Source organism: Phyllobates terribilis, unplaced genomic scaffold, assembly GCF_046119375.1.
Source record: "Phyllobates terribilis strain yellow unplaced genomic scaffold, ASM4611937v1 Scaffold_2__4_contigs__length_985480577, whole genome shotgun sequence".
In the NCBI taxonomy this organism is placed as follows: Eukaryota; Metazoa; Chordata; class Amphibia; order Anura; family Dendrobatidae; genus Phyllobates; species Phyllobates terribilis.
Window position 1 is genome coordinate 442,867,214 of NW_027362762.1, and position 21,782 is coordinate 442,888,995.

General features: G+C 41.1%; 1 protein-coding gene across 2 annotated transcripts in view; it reads right to left on the reverse strand.

Moving 5' to 3' along the window:
* Nucleotides 1–21,782, reverse strand: part of AP2B1 (adaptor related protein complex 2 subunit beta 1) — a 214,419-nt gene that overhangs the window by 28,538 nt on the left and 164,099 nt on the right. The window contains exons 13-16 of one of the 2 annotated variants that reach the window (XM_073665456.1): nt 17,919–18,178; nt 12,937–13,129; nt 12,190–12,210; nt 4,055–4,096 (exon numbers count right to left, since the gene is read on the reverse strand). In XM_073665456.1, the coding sequence (XP_073521557.1) occupies nt 4,055–4,096; nt 12,190–12,210; nt 12,937–13,129; nt 17,919–18,178 (516 nt within the window). The remainder of the gene's footprint in view (nt 1–4,054; nt 4,097–12,189; nt 12,211–12,936; nt 13,130–17,918; nt 18,179–21,782) is intronic. The other variant, XM_073665457.1, reaches the window with a different exon arrangement.

Consider the following 21,782-nt stretch of genomic DNA (forward strand, 5'->3'; position numbering starts at 1 on the left):
TGTGAATTAACTCTAGGTCGGCAAGTGATATTTAGATTTCCTTGCTGACCACTTTGTAACAGATGGCACACTACTTTATAAGGCTATGAGCAGATAGTGTTTTTCAAGGTGGTCAAAAATAGTGAGTTTTTCAAGTAGAAACATCTTCAGGAAACTCTCCTTCTTTGGAAGGTTTTGGAGGAGATTTCTACTTCCTAAAACAGTTTTGAAGAGTTTTTGAAGTATTCTGGATTTTTCCCAGAAGAGTTTTTGCCGCTTTGTGATTGGACAGTGCCTAGTTTGGAGCGGATTTTATCAGGAGCAACTTAAAAGATCTGACAGGCGGTTTTAAAAAAAATTCTCAAACACTGAACATACAGTGGGTACGGAAAGTATTCAGACTCCTTTCAATTTTTCACTCTTTGTTTCATTGTAGCCATTTGGTAAATTCTAAAAAGTTCATTTTTTTCTCATTAAAGTACACTCTGCATCCCATCTTGACTGAAAAAAAAACAGAAATGTTGAAATTTTTGCAAATTTATTAAAGAAAAACTGAAATCTCACATGGTCATAAGTATTCAGACCCTTTGCTCAGACACTCATATTTAAAGTGGTGTTCCCATCTCCAAGATCCTATCCCAATATGTAGTAGGTGTAATAATATTATTCGCAAATACCTCCAATTAGAAATGTAGTATAGTATTTTTGATTCGCTATGTCTCTTTCCTCATGTACAGGACCTTAGGTATCCATGCTTACGCCCACTGATAAAGTGACAGTTAGCTGCTAGTGGTCGTAACAGTGGATACCTAAGGTCCTGTATTGCCTGCACATGAGGTAAGCGACATAGCGAATCAAAAACACTATACTACATTTCTAATTGGAAGTGTTTGCTAATATTATTATTATTACACCTGCTACATATTAGGATAGGATCTTGGAGATGGGAATACCCCTTTAAGTAACATGCTGTCCATTTCCTTGTGATCCTCCTTGAGATGGTTCTACTCCTTCAATGGAGTCCAGCTGTGTTTATTTAAACTGATAGGACTTGATTTGGAAAGGCACATGCCTGTCTAATTAAGACCTCAAAGCTCACAGTACATGTCAGACCAAATGAGAATCATGAGCTCAAAGGAACTGCCCAAGGAGATTAGAGACAGAATTGTGACAAGGCACAGATCTGGCCAAGGTTACAAAAGAATTTCTGCATTACTCAAGGTTCCTAAGAGCACAGTGGCCTCCAGTTTGGGACCACCAGAAGTCTTCCTAGACCTGGCCATCCAGCCAAACTTAGCAATCGTGGGAGAAGAGCCTTAGTGTGAGAGGTAAAGAAGAACCCCAAGATCACTGTGGCTGAGCTCCAGAGATGCAGTAGGGAGATGGGAGAAAGTTCCACAAAGTCAACTATCACTGCAGTCCTCCACCAATCGGGCCTTTATGGAAGAGTGGCCAGACGGAAGCCTCTCCTCAGTGCAAGACATAAGAAAGCCCGAATAGAGTTTGCTTAAAAACACATGACGGACTCCCAGACTATGAGAAATAAGATTCTCTGGTCTGATGAGATGAAGATAGAACTTTTTGGTGATAATTCTAAGTGGTATGTGTGGAGAAAACCAGGCACTGCTCATCACCTGTCCAATACAATCCCAACAGTGAAACATGGTGGTGGCAGCATTATGCTATGGGGGTGTTTTTCGGCTGAAGACAGAACGAGGGGCTGCAATTGAAGGAAACATGAATGCGGCCAAGTACAGAGATATCCTGGATGAAAACCTCTTTTAGAGTGCTCTGGACCTCAGACTTGGCCGAAGGTTCACCTTCCAACAAAACAAAGACCCTAAACACACAGCTAAAATAACAAAGGAGTGGCTTCAGAACAACCCTGTGACTATTCTTGACTGGCCCAGCCAGAGTCCTGACCCAAAACCCAATTGAGCATCTCTGGAGAGACCTGAAAATGGCTGTCCACCAACGATCACCATCTAACCTGACGGAACTGGAGAGGATCTGTCAGGAAGAATGGCAGAGGATCCCCAAATCCAGGTGTGAAAAACTTGTTGCATCACTCCCAAGAAGACTCATGGCTGTACTAGCTCAAAAGGGTGCTTCTACTCAATACTGAGCAAAGGGTCTGAATACTTATGACCATGTGATATTTCAGTTTTTCTTTTTTAATACATTTACGGAAATTTCTACATTTGTTTTTTTTCAGTCAAGATGGGGTGCAGAGTGTACTTAAATTCTAAAAAGCTATTATTTTTTAGAATTTACCGAATGGCTGAAATAAAATAAAGAGTGAAAAATGTAAAGGGGTCTGAATACTTTCCGTACCCACTGTATGACAGCAAAGTGGTTTTACAATAGAATTTAATGGGCTGACATCTTTCAAGTGTTAGCAAGCAATTTTTCTGGTATTTTTGCAGCGGACGCTCTCGAAGATTCCTCAAAAAAACCTCCATGTGAACATAGCTTAACAGTCTGTTGTCTGGATTCTTGTTAATACAGACTGATGTAATCAAGGGAGAGAATTTAGATTTCTTCTGCAGTGAGTCCTAAGCCTTACTAAGTAGCCCAGTATGTGGAGCTCCAGTATGACTGTAAATCTGTTGTGGGGGAGAACATTGTTTTAGCAGGCATTCTGGCAGTTCAGTATAGTCTATGCTGCTGAAGCCTCATTGAGCAGAATGAAAACATTAACAGCCGTTCCTTCCTGACTTAGACACATAACCATTAGATGCCCAAATAAAGACCAAACACAAATTAGTGTCCACAAATTAACCAATTCCAACATCACAAGTGCAAAAATGCGCTTTTAGCCAAAGGGACCAGAATTATAAATGTTTTAGCGTATAAAGTATCAACATTTCATAAAAAATTTCTGAGAAAAAAATAAAAGATACTAAAGATAAGAGCAAAAATATATACTTTTGTAATTTGTGAAATTTACATAGTAGATCATATACTGGATACCCTAACCTAATAAGAAATCTATAGGATCATGGGGCTGTATCTACGTTACCTAGGAAGATTTTATTTTATTAAAATATATATATATATATATATATATATATATATATATATATATATATATATATATATATTTTCTGATTAGCAAAATGGTGAACATTTATCCCTGCTAGACGGGAGCGGCAGTGTGCATGCACAACCTGAGCTCCAATCATTCCCTATGGGGTTGCCGAGCACTGCACTCTGCTTTTTCCAGCAGCCTCACAAGAAATGAATAGGACAGAAAAAAAGGTTTCCCGAACTGATGATCAGTGTGGGTCCCAGGGGTCAGATACCCCCCCCATAAATCAGCAATTCATCACCTATCCTGTGGATAAATAACTTGTCTTAACCAGACTACTCCTTTAATAACGTACTGCAAACAAGGCCTCGTGTATCTCAGTCTGTTTATTCTTTATTTCTGAGGCTATCGGGGCATATTCATGGTTAACGGCACAACTGGAAGAAAAGCAAGACATCTGAATGAGGTCCATCTGTTTAAATAAAGAGACACAGGGAGAAGGAGATTCTACAAAACTAGTACATGGGGAAGTGTGCCAGTCGCCCATAGCAAACACTTAGATCCCAGCTCTAATTTTGTAAAGTTTTCTAAAAAAAAATCAAAGTGAGAACCCCTACCGTAAACCTCACCTACTATTTCTTAAGCCATTTTCAGAAACAAATGTATATAATTTAGTGTGAGAATTCCACACACTTATTTTTATTTTTTGTGACAAGACGTCTTCCAATTTTTTTTACATTTTGATCTCTTTAAAATACAGGACAGAAAGTTTTTCTACAGGGAAACAAGCACATCTGAAAAAAGCCATTTCCCTCCAGTCACCATTTATCAGTTCCAGCCGAGCCCAGCTATGCCATCATGTATTTTTCCCTGCAAAAATGCCAAGTAATTTGGACACAGTCACATATTTGTGCTCTTTGCAATTCTGTGAAAGCCATAACTATAATTAGAACACCAACAATAAGACGATATCTTAATTTCCTTCATTTTCTGATGGAGTCAAATAAGGTTGGTGCTGTTCCTACTAAAAAAACATGTTCTTACCGCTGGACTTCCTCCAATTCCACCTCCAAGATCGCTTCCCAACTGTAAGAGAAATAGTAATGTTACATTTCCAGCAATGTTTGCAATAATCCAGGAACATTAAAGGTAATGATGGACTTCATGACAGGTCTATTTAAAAGTCGATTCAAAGAACTGAATACATATATAACACTGATCTAAAAATGCCATCTTCACTATGCGGAGTGTAGAAAAAGCACTAGTTGTCAACATGGATATACACACAAGGTAGCAATTTATAGGTAATTCTGGTCGGCCTCCCTGGTGAACAACAAAGCAGATTTCTTTTCGGACACATTACACTTCATGTTTTTTTTTTTGTTGTAACCTGATCGGGACATGATCCAATTTGAGAACTCCAGCTATTTGTATATTCCATGTTTACGTATATAAATGACATGTTGTCTGTTTAAAGGGAACTAGTCATGTGGAAATGGTATGTGATCTGTAGGCAGGAGATGATCAGATTGATATACATTTTTGTGAGAAAGATTTCATTAAATGTTGTATTTGATTCATTGAAATCCTGGTGTTTGAACAGATACACCCACTGGACTCATGTATACAAACACCAGGGGTTTCAGTAAATAAAACCCCTCTTTTCCAACAAACCTATATATCATTATGCTCAGTTTCTCGTTTGTACATGCAGTCTGATCTGTGGACAGAATGGTCAAATTTGTGACAAGTTCCCTATAAGTTATGGTATTAAGGGGAAAGTGCCGTGATTTTTATATTAACTATATGATCAATTATTTTTAATATAAAATTACATTTATAGCTGTACATTGACAATGGTGGGTTGGATGTACCAATGTAACTCATCCAGTTTTCTGACAATATAATACATTAAAAAATAATGAAGTTTGGGGCATATGATGTATTTTTAAAAGCTTGGGCTCTTTATCCAGCCCACATGAATGTGCCGGGAGAAGCCTTTATTTATGAAACTCTTCTGACACTTTTGAAACTAGAAAGGTGTCAGGAACCAATGCCAGGTGGCATGTGCAACAACGTGGCATGAGTCCTGTTCATTAATCTGCCGCTCGCTCCACAGGAGGAAAGACCAGCGCTCTTCATAGCAGGCTTGTATTAATAAATCTCCCACAATGGCAGCTACACTGGCATTTTATCATGACACTTTATTGCCTGACTCGCTGTGGATTTTACCGTTATATTCACCGGACTGAAATACTAATGTGCAATATTACTATATACACTATTAAAGCACCACTCCAGCGTTTTTTTTTTCCCTTTTTTCAGCTCTGGATTGGTCAGGAACGTCAGACGCATGCACACCTCGCTGCGTGGAAGAATCACATCTAATTTCCGGGGAGCCCCCCCCCCACAGAATCTGAGACCATCATCTCGTGGCGCAGGTTTTGCTATTACTTATCCCTTTTATTTTAATAACTGTTTTATGCATATATGTACATTGTCTCTTTTATAATATCTTGTATATCTTTTGTAAACACTGCCCACTTTCGGGAGTAAATCATTATTATTTACCAGCTTCGTTCTTCTTGTCCTATGTCGAGCAAACACGTTCCTCACCCGCTAATTCACGTTACCTAACGGGTACCCGATCCACCTGTTAAGCTATCGGTGGTGGCAGTATACCAGTATTTATGTGATATTGTGGTTTGAGGGTGGCTGGACGGAGGTATATATACGTTCCTGGAAGGAACTGGTGGTATATATACGCCCTGTCACATCACGTGCCACAATAGTCTAGATAAATAGTCTGGCGCCCGTGCTTATCCTCGGTCAGAACAAGGCTCTCAGACTTTCATTGAGTTGTACACTGGAGAGATCCGGCAGGTCACAAACTGCTGGAGACTGGCGGCAGTGATAGAAGGTGAAGACAGCGGTAGGTAAATATGAGAGTGGGGTTAGGGACCTTAGATTAGAAGCACCACTCCAGCGCTGCATTAAAAAAAAACAAAAAAAAACGCTGGAGTGGTTCTTTGAAGTCCAATTTGTTAGCCATCAGTAATGTATGTACAGAGCTTTCATTGAAATGCCAGCCGCTGTCTTCTGCTGTTTCCAGCACAGCTCAGGTCGTCTCCTGGATCATGTCATCACAGCTGTGACCAGTCGGCTTGCACAGTTTGTGTGTGAAGTCACTTCCCCAACCTAAGTCTAGGAGACTCATACAAGGCTGTCATAGATTTCTATAAAGAAAGGACATAAGAGTCAACTACGTGAGCAACCGCAGTCATATGATGCAGGAGCGGACCGGAGCAGTGCTGGAAGCAGCAGAAGACAGCGACTGATCAGTATCTATATGCACACACAGAACAAACATTAGTTATAGCTGATATATCGGGAAACAGAAAAAAAAACGCCGGAATGGGACTTTGATATGCAGCACATTTCTAGGAACAAATACTTAAAAAAAAAAAAAAAAAACACTTCTATGTTGTTTTAGAAGGGGAACTTTTTTTTTCTCTTAGTGGAACATTCATACAGGAGATATCCACTGTGGTTTCTGCCACCCTGCTAAATTTTCACTTTAGATTGTCCCCAGTGTGTGATGAGATTTCATAAAATTCCAAGATAAATGATGGTACTGTAACAAGCAAAAGATTTTTCGAATGGAAAATACACTATATGTTTAAAATAACTTTTAAGGGGTTGTCCAGTCTTAAACTACAAGTCTATGTGACTGCAGACTTGTGAATCCTCACATTGCGTGCACTATGAGGATTCTCCAGTGGCAGCGGTCATGTGATGGCAAGTATGTGATATACATACTCCAGGCCACATTCAATCTTTAAGACCTTATTGTAAAATCATCTTTCCCATGTGCAGCGTTTGAAGGAGGCTGGTGGACTAGTCTGGTCACATGCCCGCCATCGGCAGCCAGTTTGTGTACAGGAGCTCTATAGAGTCTATGAGGAAAGCTACACTAATAAGTATAGGAGAGAACCAGTCATACTTCTATATATCAGTAAGTGTCACAGAATCATGTCCCCCAACACATTTGTTAAAATACACAGACCACCCCTTTTAACTTTTGTTCTCAGCCAATGAATTAAAGGTGTAATATTTAAATGGGAATAATCCTGTACCCTTTAAGAAACTAACTCCCAGGTAATATAAGGAGTGTTACATATAAGGTAATAAAAGGTGTTAGACTGAACAATTTTGGAAAAAGATTTAAAATATATTAAATACATTTAGCAATAGCAACATATAGTAACTGATCTTAAGCATAGAGAAACCCTCGCAGCATTTCCCTTTCTTACAATCAGAACAAGGATTCCCATAGTTAAAGCAAAGGGGACAAGGGGCAACCCTGCTGCCTCATTCCCCTAATTAAGGGAAAGGTTTTGAAATGCACTTTTTTACATGCAAAACAATGAGGTCTTCAAAACTAAAAAAATATAAATATTACTAGGCAAATTAATTGTGTTACATATGCCCAATGTTAGCTGAATGTACTTTGTAAATTTCCCATAAAGTTCTTATCCTGGCAGGCGTAGTTTCTTCCGTCTCAGCATATCATACTGTGTTTTTGCCTGTACTTTAAATGCTCATTTCAGTTGCCCTTTCAGCACAAGCTGTCTTAATGTTCCCTCTTTCTGGGATGGGAGCCTAGAAGCTGTGTCAGCGCCCTCAACTACTATGTGAATCACATATCCTCTGCGGCAGCTAACAACCTAAAAGTCACGCATATGTGCTTCAGATATGTCAATCTGGATGAATGATGCCGTCATTGGATTGTTGGTGTTACAGTGAAGCTACACCTATTGTCGAATATACACTTCGGAGAATACAACAAAGTATAGACAGGAAAAAATGAGTATTTGCCACAAAAGCATCTTACAGCAATCTCAGCAAGGAGTAAGCGTAGAGGACATTGCAACGTTAACCTACTGCGACAGCACAAACAACGGACAATTTTATTTTACCGTTTTAAATTGTAAACAGAGCAGTGCCAGGAAAATATATCATACATTAGAGATATGATAATATAATTGCTCCAAAGCAAGCTTCACTTTAAAAGGAAAGCTAAACAGAAAATGCACAAAAAAAACGCCCAAACCTCAGCAAGTCCTCTGTTAAAGCGCTAGTCTAAGAATTGCATATTATTCCTGATCAATAACATAGGGGAAAACTTACTAACTGCTAGGGATAGGACCACTGAGACCCTCATCGGTCAGTAGAATGGGGGTCAGGAACCACATACAAAGGGCTGTCATCTTAAAATGGACTGTAGGAAATAGTTTAGGGATGTACTCGCCTTTCCACAGGAATCCCATAAAGAATGAATGAATGCTTCTCTATTCAAGACAGTACTGTGCAGCAATCATGGATCCCCAAAGATCAATAAGTTATTTCCTTATTGATCAGTTCCCCATCACAAATGTTTTTTATTTTTTAGCATCACAGTGCTATATTAGCCATTGCTAGGAAACTCAGTGACTTAAATAATAACATTTAAAGTTTCGGAGAGGGCTTGGAAACATGTCGAAAAGGTGTGATCTGCATGTCTCTGTATTACAGATCGATGGTAACAATGATCTAAGAGAATGTTACCATTAGATCAATATTATTATCCGTGCTCTGTAAGCAGCAACAGCAGGTAATCACAGATCATGTGTTCCCAGCTAATCTGGGACTCCAGTAGAGTTGGTGAGAATCGATTTGCAGGACCCAGTCCATCGGCCAAGCTCAATAATCACCACCTCCTATCTACCGGTATCTGCGGCTCTTCTTTTTGATTAGCCAGCCTGTCCCGACGTCACATGTGCGTCACGCCTCAACTATGACGTTGTGCCAGGACAGTTAATCAACAGTGGATGACGGGATTGTCAGCGCTCCAGTGCAGCGGCCAGAGATTACAGACTGCTGGACTGGGTCCTGAAAATCGATTCGCACACAAACTCTAGACAGACACTCCAAAATAAAGTAAAAAGAAAAAAACAAAGCACAGCTTATATATTCTAAAATTGGTAGATAAGTCTTTGGGAAAGCTGTGTACTTTTTCGGCTGGGAGAGGGACTTTCTTTTTCTTCTTGTACTTTTTAAAAAAAATGTACAGTACAGACCAAAAGTTTGGACACACCTTCTCATTTAAAGATTTTTCTGTATTTTCATGACTATGAAAATTGTACATTCACACTGAAGGCATCAAAACTATGAATTAACACGTGGAATTATATACTTAACAAAAAAGTGTGAAACAACTGAAAATATGTCTTATATTCTAGGTTCTTCAAAGTAGCCACCTTTTGCTTTGATGACTGCTTTGCACACTCTTGGCATTCTCTTGATGAGCCAGTGAGACAGTTTCTTTGTAGCGCTTGATGGTTTTTGCAACTGCACTTGGGGACACATTCAAAGTTTGCCCAATTTTTTGGACTGACTGACCTTCATTTCTCAAAGTAATGATAGCCACTCGTTTTTATTTTCTTAGCTGCTTTTTTCTTGCCATAATACAAATTCTAACAGTCTATTCAGTAGGACTATCAGCTGTGTATCCACCAGACTTCTGCACAACACAACTGATGGTCCCAACCCCATTTACAAGGCAAGAAATCCCACTTATTAAACCTGACAGGGCACACCTGTGAAGTGAAAACCATTTCCGGTGACTACCTCTTGAAGCTCATCAAGAGAATGCCAAGAGTGTGCAAAGCAGTCATCAAAGCAAAAGGTGGCTACTTTGAAGAACCTAGAATATAAGACATATTTTCAGTTGTTTCACACTTTTTTGTTAAGTATATAATTCCACATGTGGTAATTCATAGTTTTGATGCCTTCAGTGTGAATGTACAATTTTCAAAGTCATGAAAATACAGAAAAATCTTTAAATGAGAAGGTGTGTCCAAACTTTTGGTCGGTACTGTATGTATATTTAACATTATACTATATATGTAAATGCCAAAATTATGTATAATATAAAACAAAAAAAAATTATAAATTAAAAATATGTATATAGAAAGTACAAGAATAAAAAAAGCTCCCATACCCCTGCCAAACAATGCACACCTTTCAAAAACCAAAGTGATTCTGCGTGATAAGACTTTATGGCACTCCAAACAACAGGAAAAACTCCTCTGCTACAAATTTTTGTCTGTTGTAATCCAGACTTTTCAGCCTTTATTACGCATTTCATTACAGATGCTGTGTTTAAAACAGAAGGATAGTACAATTAAAAATATGGTTTTCATTCTTGGCGCCATAGTGAGATCATACATACTTGAAAGGCACTTAAAATGGAGCTTGTCATCAGATTCATGCTGCCGAACCACGCCGAGAATGAAGCAGTTGGTTGATGTGTGGTCGCAGCATGGAATGCTGCAGCGTTTTAGAGCAAACACTTTGAAAACCAAGTCGGAGACCATTTGTCTCGGCTGACTAGACAGACTGGTCCACGGATGCCTTTTTCTTGCCCCGATCCCTCTGACTGACAGGTCTCTCCCTATGTAAACACATAGATTGACCAAGCTACTAGAGTTGAGATGGAATGAGCTGGTTGGGGACTGCATCGGATAAGCCAGTTGAGATATACAGTCCTTACAGTCCTCGGGCGGCTTTTTATAATAGACTGTTTCCTCTGAAGATCTGCAGCGTTTCAGAGCATCATACCAGGCTGCCATCGTGGTTCGGGCAGCAAGATTTCGATAACAGGTTCCCTTTAAAACCATCCTGTAATTAAATACTATACAGTGCCTTGAAAAAGAACTCATACCCCATCAACTTTTCCACTTTTCACAATACATCCACAAACTTAAATTTTTTTTAAAATTTGGATCTTGTGTTATATGCCAACACAAAGTAGCAAGTATTTGTGAAGTGTAAAGGAAATGATACATGGTTTTCTAAATATTTAAAAATCTAAATTGGAAAATTGTGACATATCTTTGTATTTAAACCCCCTGAGTCACTACTTTGTAAGACCACCTTTCACTGCAATTACTGCTTGAAGTCTATTGGGGTCTGTCTCTACCACCTTTGCACATCTAGAGGCTGACATTTTTGCCCATTCTTCTTTGCAAACTAGCTTTAGCTTAGTGAGATTGGATGGTGAGCGTCTGTGAATAGTAATTTTCGAGTCTTGCCTCAGATTCTCAGTGGGATTTAGGTCTGGACTGTGACTGGGTCAAACACATAAATATGCTTTGATCTAAACCATTCCATTGTAGCTCTGGCAATATCTTTAGGGTTGTTGGAAGGTGAACCTACCCTGCAGTCTCAAGTCTTTTGCAGCCTCTATCAGGTTTTCCTCCATGATTGCCCAGTATTTAGCTCCATCCATCTTCCCATCAACTCCGACCAGTTCTACGTGAGATGTTTAGTGCTTGGGATATTGTTTTTGTAACCTAACCCTGCTATACTCTTCTACACAACTTTATCCTTGACCTGGCTGGTGTGTTCGTTAATTTTCAGGATGCCGTTTGATCCCTAATATTCTCAAACGTCTGGGGCCTTCACAGAACAGCTGTAGTTATACCGATAATAAATTTCTCACTGGTGGACTCAATTTACTAATTACTATGTGACTTCTTGGAGACAATTGGTCACTCAGGACATTATTTAGGGGTATCTTACTAGTCGGGGCTGAATACAAATGCACAATTTTCAGAATTATACATTTAAAATATTTACAAAACCATGTATCATTTCCTTTATATTTCACAAATAGTTGCTTAGTTTATGTTGGTATAGAACATAAAATCAATATAAAAAAAAAAATTCAGTTTGTTGTAACGTGAAAAATGTGAAAAAGTTCAAACGTTATGAATACTTTTTCAAGGCACTGTAATTTGGATATGCAAAGCCATAAGAAAAGTGTAAAAGGCAAGTCAAATGTGACAGACAAGAAGCAGACAACATGAGGACATAATGGGGTATTGACATATTGTTTGTAAACATTATAGGTCGTGTATGGTATCTCACCAAGTGCAGGGGAAGGAAAAGATTGTGCTTAGTAAGGCTGATAAACTGGATGCTTCTGAACATGATGTTCGCATCCGCAGGCTAATGACCATGCATGTGGGCTGCCTGATGAGCGGGAATAGTCTATAATGAAGACCAATGGAAAGGAGGGGAAGGGGAACAATAATGCCAGTTTATCAGTGTGCTACTGAGTGAGAACCAGTTACCCATTGCGTATCCTCTCCCATCTGCAAGGGTAGGCGGGACACAGGAGGAAAGAAGCAAAAAGGTTACCGTCAGCGGAGAGACAGCTGAACTGCAGAAAACAACAATCAGTGCCTACAAAAGCAAGCCTACAGTCCCTGACAATTACCAGCTGAAAAGTGGGCTGCTTCTAATGTCTGGGTGGGAACACAATGGTCCAGACACAAGTCACAGACACAGGGTCTAGTGAGCAGCAGATTTAACCATATCTCTGCCAGGGCACACTACCACAATTTAGAAAATAATAATAATAATCTTTATTTTTATATAGCGCTAACATATTCCGCAGCGCTTTACATACATTATCGTCGCTGTCTCCATCGAGGCTCACAATCTAGATTCCCTACCAGTATGTCTTTGGAGTGTGGGAGGAAACCGGAGAACCCGGAGGAAACCCACGCAAACACGGGGAGAACATACAAACTCCTTGCAGATGTTGTCCTTGGTGGGATTTGAACCCAGGACCCCAGCGCTGCAAGGCTGCAATGCTAACCACTGAGCCACCGTGCTGCCCAGATAAAAAATGTTTTATATGTAAATCAATTGTAAATCCAATCTTCAGAAAGACAACATAAAGCACACGTAGCACAAACACTTATGGATGTCACTAGTGGAGCTGGAAATATTGGACAACTTTTTAGCATAATTTGCTAACAACTGTGAAAATGAATTGGTACAACGTAACCACTAAGAAACATGACATTTCTTACCAGGCTGTCCAGACCTCCACCAAGAAGATCCACAGCTCCCATCTGCATTGTGGATACTTGTGGGACATTCCCTGGCGGTCCAAGATCTAGATTCAGAAGGTCACCTAGGAGGTCTCCTTGAGAGGGAATGACCTGAGGTTGTTCAAGAGAGACTGTGGGTGCAGGTCCTACTGGACTGTCTCCGGTATCAATGCTAAAAGACATACAATACGAGAACAACTTCTTAGCACAGCCAAACGTTTAAAAAACTTAAATAAAATTGTATGTATTACATTGAGAGATGTAATACATTGAGAGATTTTTAATCATTGTATCAGTTTAAAAGAGTTATAGTAATAAAACATAAGATTATCAGCTGATCAGTAATGTTAAAGTGAACCTTTCACAAAATCTTTCATGTTGAACTGGACACAATGTTATGGTGGCTGTAGAGTGGAATAAAATCTTTTTGTTCTTTTAAATTTTGTCTCTCCATGGCAGAGATATTAGCAAGCAAAATATTTGATACCTAATGGGTTGAAAAAAGTTAAAGGAGTATTCTCATCCTCAAGATCCTATTTGCAGTAGGTGAATATTATTAGCAAATATCTTAAATTAGAAATGTAGTATAGTTCTTCTGGTTCACTATGTCCTTACCCCATGTGCAGGGCATTGCAGTAGCTTAGGTATCACTGGTTACAACCACTCACATAGTGACAGATAGCTGTTAGTGGTCGTAACTAGTGTTGAGCGAGTATGTTCTGTTAACCCTTTCGCTGAGTATGCTCGGGCCGAGCTCCGAGTATTTATAGCTGCTCAGTGATAAGGTTTAACCGCTCTCGTGTGTTTGACAGTTTTATTACATGTGAAGAATGTCTATTTCATACACATTCCTCACATGTAATAAAGCTGTCAAACAGTCGCAAATCATGCACAAGGGAGCGATTCAACCATATCACCGAGCAGCTGTAACTACTCGGAGCTCGGCTCGAGCATACTCGGACAGAACATACTCGCTCAACACTAGTCGTAAGCATGTATATGTAAGCTACTGCAGTGTTAGTGATATATAAAAATACAAACGGTTTGTTAGTTTAGAAAAAATATAAAAAATGGTAAGAGTTGTGGTGGCAACCAAAACGATCTACAATTCATTGTTAAAAAAAAACTGTGGGCAAGTTGTTACAGATGTACACTTATACTACCTGGACTTGCAATGCTTAAGGGTGGTCCAGAGGTCAAAGAAATGTTAATCTAAATCCAAATCTATTTTATGCCGTAACCTAAACTAATTTCTAATATACGGTACTTGCATTAAAAAATTACCTTCTGTTCCCTAACTATACTATCTAACTGTTATTGCATTTTTTCCCTTACTTCATGTGGCATGATGCTTCTTTGAGAATCCCAGTGAATCCTGGGATACTCAAATAAAGTGTCATCAGAGCAGGGAGGCAGAGGCTGTGCTCACTGTTAGAGCTTCTGCCTCCTCCCGGAAACAGAGTGTCATAAGTGACACTGTTTTCAGGGGCGGGCTAGTCCCTGCATGCTGTGCACTGTGCACAATCAATGCACATGCTGAGTTGCCGGCTTAGATCAACAGTAAAGAGCTGGCAGCAGAGAGGAGAGCGCACTGTCAGAGCGTGGTGTCAGGATATCCAGCGTTCAGAGACCAGTGTAGCCCCTGCAAGCGACTGTGGGGGCGGCGCTAACCTCTGCACACCAGGTAACCCGACACCGGGCTCTGACAGCGCACTCTCCTCTGCGTTACCGGCTTGTTACTGCTGATTTAAGCTGGTAACACAGAGCATGTGCAGCGTGCAGGGACACAGCATGGTCTAGCCTGCCCCAGAAAAGCGTCACTGGTGACGCTTTGTTTCAGGGAGGGGGCAGAGGCTGTGGTCACTGTCAGGAAGAGTGAAGAGTGATCCCACAGGAAGTAGGGAAAAAAATGCAACAACAGTTAGTATAGTTAGGGAATAGTATGGAATTTTTAATACAAGTATATCAGAAATTAGTTTAGATTACAGGATAAAATAGGGATTTAGATTAAAATTTCTTTGACCTCCGGACCACCCCTTTAATAGTGAATCCACAATTTTCAATAATTGTTAGACATCAAACATTAGAGACAACAAAATTTATTTGACAAGTCTATATTACACTAGGAGCTATATATGGGGCATGAAAAATTTGTTTCCTTTTAAAAGGTTAAAAGGGAACCAAATCATCTGAGTCACGTAGCTCAAACCAAAGGAAACATGAATCAGGCATGTGTATATCTTACTCTGAAACACAGCGGCACTTCATAGAAAACATACAATGAAAATCCAGCTGGTGACTATGCATTTCGGGTGACTAGTTCGAAATCAGCCTCCTTCTTCTGCCCCTGTAACCTAGACCGGTCGGTATCTCCCTAGACGTGAAGCAGCAGGGAAGAAGTCACCAGGTCCAACCTCAAATTAGTCATTGAAGACTTCTGTAAGTAGGTTCTCTCTGAAACGCCACATCTTTTTAAGCATAAGACAAAAAAATAATGCAGCCAGTGCCCGTGCATGAATCTACTGTCCGTGCATGACTCTACTGTCCAGTTCCCTTTGACATCCTAACTTGGATTAAACTTAGAATCGCATTAGTTATAAGAAGTACCTGACCTACCAAAAGATAGGTGCAAGTATGGACAAGGGATTATATTATCAAACTGAGAGCACAATGTTATTAGGTGAGGCTTATTCTACGACAATACATCACGCAGCTTTTCTGCTACTTATTTCTTACTTATCAAAATAATAAATCTAAAAAAGAAAAAAAAATGAACCTACAGTCTTGTAAAAAAAAAGACTTTATAATTTGTAAAGAATATTCATCATCTTTTTTAAAGAAGCACTCATTCAAATATTTATAGGCTAAACCTGTGTGAATGTCTATGTGGTGTAGTCTAAGAGTATTAATATGCCCACCGACTGCCATCTTCTGCAGTTTCCAGCGCTGCTCCAGTCCTCTTCTGAGTCACGTGACCACTATTCGCGGGCTCACAGCTCTGACGCTCCATAAACTTACACAGTAAAAGTGATTTCCGGCTCACACATAGACCCCTTTCTAATCGGGTGAGTCAGAGCTTTATTCACATAGCTCAGAAGAGTACTGGAGCAGCGCGGTTTGTAGATCACTCTTAAATTGTTGGATGTTGGATTGTTGAAAACTCTTGACATTTGTGACGTTACATCAATCCTGCCTGAGTATACTAAAGAAACAGGTTTAGTTTATATATGAAAAGTGGTGTATGCCAGGTGAGATGGTTTGTTTTGTCTCAGACAGAGAAAACTGATGAAGTGAATGGTGAACCAAAACCAAGACCGTACTGTCTAGAGCAGAGGTCCCCAACCGCCGGTCCGCGGACCAGGACCGGGCCGTTGGGGTTTTTCAGCCGGTCCGCGGCACCGCCACAGACAATCACTAAACATTGACAGTGTGCTCTGGTCTGCGGTGGCTCAGAGCACACTGTGTGGGGTGGATGCTGCCCGTTGTTCTAGACTCCGGCAGGGTAGACCTGTAGAGGACCTGTGATGACATCAAGGTACATAACTGTGATGTCACCACAGGTCCTGAAGCAGGATGAAGCAGGGGCAGAACTACCGCCCGTGCAGCCGGTTCATTGAACGGGGGCCCCGAGGGAGAGGGGGCCCCTCCAGCCTCCAGCAGGGCCGCCATCAGGGCATGACTGCCCTGACTCCAGTATGGGGCCCAGCCGGTAGGAGCCCCCTCGGAGCCCCCCTCTTGTGCGTCTCTCTCCTCATGGGGCCCCCGGCCCCATGCAAAGCGCCGGGTCCAGGACATCTCATAATTCCTCTGACTTCCGGTCATGTGACGGCGCCCTCACATGACCGGAAGGCAGGAGAACCTGGTGTCAGCGATTTGGACGAGCGCCAGGATTCTGCAGGGATCGCATGGGGGTAAGTATAACAAGTTTTATTTTTTTTTAAATACAATTAACTAGGAGTGGGGGGAATGGGAGATGCACATGGGGGGAGGGGAGAGAGGAGAGATGCACATGGGGGGAGGGGAGAGAGGAGAGATCCACATGGGGGGGAGGGGGGGATGAGAGATCCACATGGGGGGGAGGGGGGGATGAGAGATCCACATGGGGGGGAGGGGGGGATGAGAGATCCACATGGGGGGGAGGGGGGGATGAGAGATGCACGGGGGGTGGATGAGAGATGCACGGGGGGTGGATGAGAGATGCACGGGGGGTGGATGAGAGATGCACGGGGGGTGGATGAGAGATGCACGGGGGGTGGATGAGAGATGCACGGGGGGTGGATGAGAGATGCACGGGGGGTGGATGAGAGATGCACGGGGGGTGGATGAGAGATGCACGGGGGGTGGATGAGAGATGCACGGGGGGTGGATGAGAGATGCACGGGGGGTGGATGAGAGATGCACGGGGGGTGGATGAGAGATGCACGGGGGGTGGATGAGAGATGCACGGAGGGGGATGAGAGATGCACGGGGGGTGAGCTGCACATGGGGGGGGTGAGAGATGCACATGGGGGGGGGATTTATGTTTACATAACTTTGTTGCCTTATGAAGGGCGGGGGGGGCCCCCAAAAATTTCTTGCACAGGGGGGCCCACTACAGTCTGTGTCCGCCCCTGGGATGAAGTAAATGCAGCTGAACAGCAGCTGTCAGGACAGCTGCCCTGTCCTGCTGCAGGGCGTGATGGGGCCTCAGTGATGCGGCTCCTGGCACAGCACATTATGTGGGGCTCCTGGCATAGCTCCTGGCGGGGACCTGGTCTACACTATATGATAAGTATGCACTAAACTCCAAATCCCTCCATTACCCCGCCCCCATATGACCAAAGCCCCGCCCACCCCACCCCCTCCTTGCTGGGCCATGGAAAAATGATCTTGCTTCAAGCCGGTCCCTGGTGCAAAAAAGGTTGGGGACCACTGATGTAGAGTACAAAGATACATCATTTCATATACGTGACGACACTCACCTTCCATGCTGGATGGGAAGATGTTTACGATGAACTCCATGGCTGCCTTCAACAAAGGCATTGGGTGGTTTGTGATAAACCGAAGCAAGGGAACCAATGTGGCAAATCAACTCATCCAATAAAGTGGGCTCAATCAAGTCGGTCTCCTCAGAGATCAAAGGTTTCTCGGAAAGCACCACCTCTTTGGCAGTCACAGGGTCAGTAGACAGCAAGCGCCAGTAAATGTATCCTCTGTCACGAAGGTCAGGGTTATCAGAATCCTAAATTCAGAGCAAAAAGATGGTTCTTTAAAAACAGAGTTATGCGATTATCAGTAGTGATACAATACAGTCACATTCCACTGCCTTATTAGACATAATATCGCAGTTTGTTACTGTAAAAGGGCAGACAAATTTATTTGCAATAAAATCATCTGGTGCATTAATCCTCTTTACCAGTCACCTCAATTTCATTCATGTGTATCTTGATTTAAACAAACATTTCAGTTCCAAGGTATAGCTACAAGCATTAAAGGGAATCTGTCACCAGGTTTTTGCCACCTTATCAGAGAGCAGCATGAAGTAGAGACAGAGACCCTGATTCCAGCAATGTATCAATTACTGGGCTGTTTTTTATAAAATCATTATTTCACAAGCAGGAGATTATCACTAGAGGACTAGTAAACTATGGAGTTTTCCATATTCATGAGCTCTGTGTAACCCCTCCAACACCATTGATTGGCAGCTTTCTGTGTATGCTATGCATAGGCAGAAAGCTGCCAATCAGTGGTGTGGGCGGGGTTATACAGAGCTCAGCATTCAGAGAACTGGTAGATTTGCAGCAGAAAAAAATAGAGTTTTTATCGCAACTGCAGCAAACAGTAAAATAAGCGATACACCGCTGGAATCAGAATCTCTGCCCCTACATCATGCTGTTCTCACACAGGGTAGCGAAAACCCGGTGACAGATTCTCTTTAAGGTGCCAATACACATGAGAATAACAGTGGCTGAACCTGAAGATTTCAGTGAAACCAGCCAACCATTTAATGTGTTTTGGGGTGTACAACTCTCCTTTGATAACTGATATCGTCCTGACCCTTGTTCTCACAGGAGAAATGTCGTCAAGCAATATCCGGTGACAAATTCTTTTTTTTTTTTTCGATAAAAAAAAAAAAAAAAAAAAAATGGTCCTTTTTTTAATTGAAAAACTTAAAACATTTTATGAAAGCACAGACAAAACAAACCTGCACTGCTGACCGCAGAAAAAAGATTCTCGGCATACGGATCACATTTCTTTAAAGTGTACCTCTACGGTCGGAACAATACAGCATATAGCAATACACAAAAATACAGGAGAAAAACCACACCACATACTTCTTTCTACTCCAAAATACATAAAATATTTAATAATCCCCAAAACGGGTCAAAGAGGACAAGTGTTCTGCCTTAGATCTTCCTCCTCGGAGTCTACACGTACTCTTAACATACTATGCATGTCCATCAGCTACAACAATCCCAGACGGAACCTAATTAACTCTCTGGAAGCCTATGTAGGTGTATCAATCCATAACGCCCCAAAATTTCCAGAGATTTGCAATGACACCTCTTTATCAGTTTCTCTTATCAATAAATTTTCATACAGTTGGACATATCCAATGTTGCGCTAACAACTTCCTTGCCATGTAAAGCAATCTTGTTCCTGCGATCTTTCCGGGCTCGGTCTCAAAGTTATGTAGCAGCAATTTAGGCAGCAGTCTGCAATCTGCTAGACCTCCACTCACCCCCTCATTATGGAGGGGATAATATGCTGCTGCCAGACACCTCTGACCTTAGCTGTAAAACAAAAGGATCAGACATGTAGAAACTCAAACTGATACCACCCCAACATCTGCCATTGGAGGACAACCACATTCACATCATCAGATCATCTGTACCTAATTTGTATGGCCATTTTTATTCCCTCACCCCATTCTGCCACATTTGGCAGAATCTTCAAATGACTATAAAATCGTAAAGAAAATAGGTGTTAATTTTCTGATTACTGGGGTCCCAATATCAGGATTCCCACTGACCCTCTGAAGAGTGTTATCTAAATTGATCAGCTGATAAGCATGTGCAGACCTTGGCTAACTGGCAACTCCATTGACAATAGAGCGAAGGTTCACATGCTCACTCTCGGGCTATTAAGACAGGGCTCTGTAGAGATCCCTTTAACATGGGCTTTGGACCCATGAATACACTTTCATTAGTAAAGGCTGTTTCTTCAGTGAAACCTGCAATTTAGCCAGAGTGAGTGGTTAGCAATCACAGTCCCAATTTGATACAATTCATGGACCATCCAAGCATCACTCTTCCAAATCCTAATCTGTTTCTTTCAAAGACATACTAAAGCCAGTGGAATAAAAAAGAAAACAGGCAAAAGAACCAATACTAAAGCGATGTGAACAAAATATGCATTTGAATAAATTACATTGATTTATCAAATTTCAGTCCCGTACATGCTATTTAATAGGCACTGGGGATAAAGCCATACAGTAGAAAAGCTCAGTGGAACAATACTACTAGGTATACTGGAGGATTTCAAGGCATTCTGAGCTTCTGCGTTAAGGAACAGCAAAGGGAATCCCAGGTTTATCTCAAATCCAGTAATGCAAGAACCTGGGAGTGAAGATCAAGTTACATTTCACAGAAAAAACAGTTGTCCATTCACATGTCAGCAAAAAGGTGAAATGTTAGTTTTCTTACAGAGACTGTGGGATTTATTTGTAATTAACAAAGTAAACATGCTTCTGCACTATACCCTCCTGTCTAGTCACTTAAAGGAAGGAATGTGTCAAATTAATAGTACACATGAAAACAAGAAACTTTGTAATATGTTGTCTAGGGCTAGACAACCATATGCATGCGGATGTTATGCGGTTCAATGCAAGTCAATGGTGGTGATTTTGCTGCGATTACGCACAAGAAATGGTTGTGCTGCGGATTTTTCCGCAATGATAATCCGCAGTGGAAATTTCCGCAGCATGTGCACAGCACAATGCGGATTATCATTGGGAAACAAGGCAGACAATTTAACATGCGTTTTTAATGCGTTTTCGCGACGGAAATGGCGCCGCGGAAACGCATTAAATCCGCATCATGGACACACAGCCTTAGAGAAATCTTTTTGGCATTTTTTTCCATATCACCATCTGCATTAAAGAAAAAAAAAAAAGTTGACATTTTTCTCACTAGCCACTGTGGCTTTTTTTAGACTCATACGTCTTGTTCTTAACAGAAGAATTTTCAGAAGTCACATTATCATCAAAATCTGGATTAAAATGACAGGTAACACCACTGTAGATAGCTGATAACACAGTATCCACAATCACAATCGGCAATATCACAGCTGACCCTACTGCAGCTCCCCTCACAATGATCTTTGCACACACTCATTAGATGCTTCAACACAAAACATCAGGGTCAGAGTCTACTGCTGCTAATGTACAAGTGGCTTTCCGGAACCAATAAGAAGTATAAATCTAGAATAGCTACAATGGACAGTGTGAAAATTGCAAGTTTTCTATTGATTTTAATACAAACTGTGATATATAAAAAATGTGTATCTAAATTAAAAATCTGGCTTAAAAATAGTAGGTCATTTTCTGATTATACGTTCCCTTTAAAGGTCCCTCCTGTTCTGCCACATACAGAAATGCAATAGGGAAGACTACAATGGATTGTTCCACATGCATGTGGCCACCCTGCAGCCAAGAGCAGTCCTGGAACTTTCTTCTTCACTAACAAATAAACTAGGAGCGACCATACAAGTATGTGGGGAAATTAGATTGTATGCATTAAATCAAAATTTTCCATTTTCCTGGTTAAAAACAAATCCACATCTGA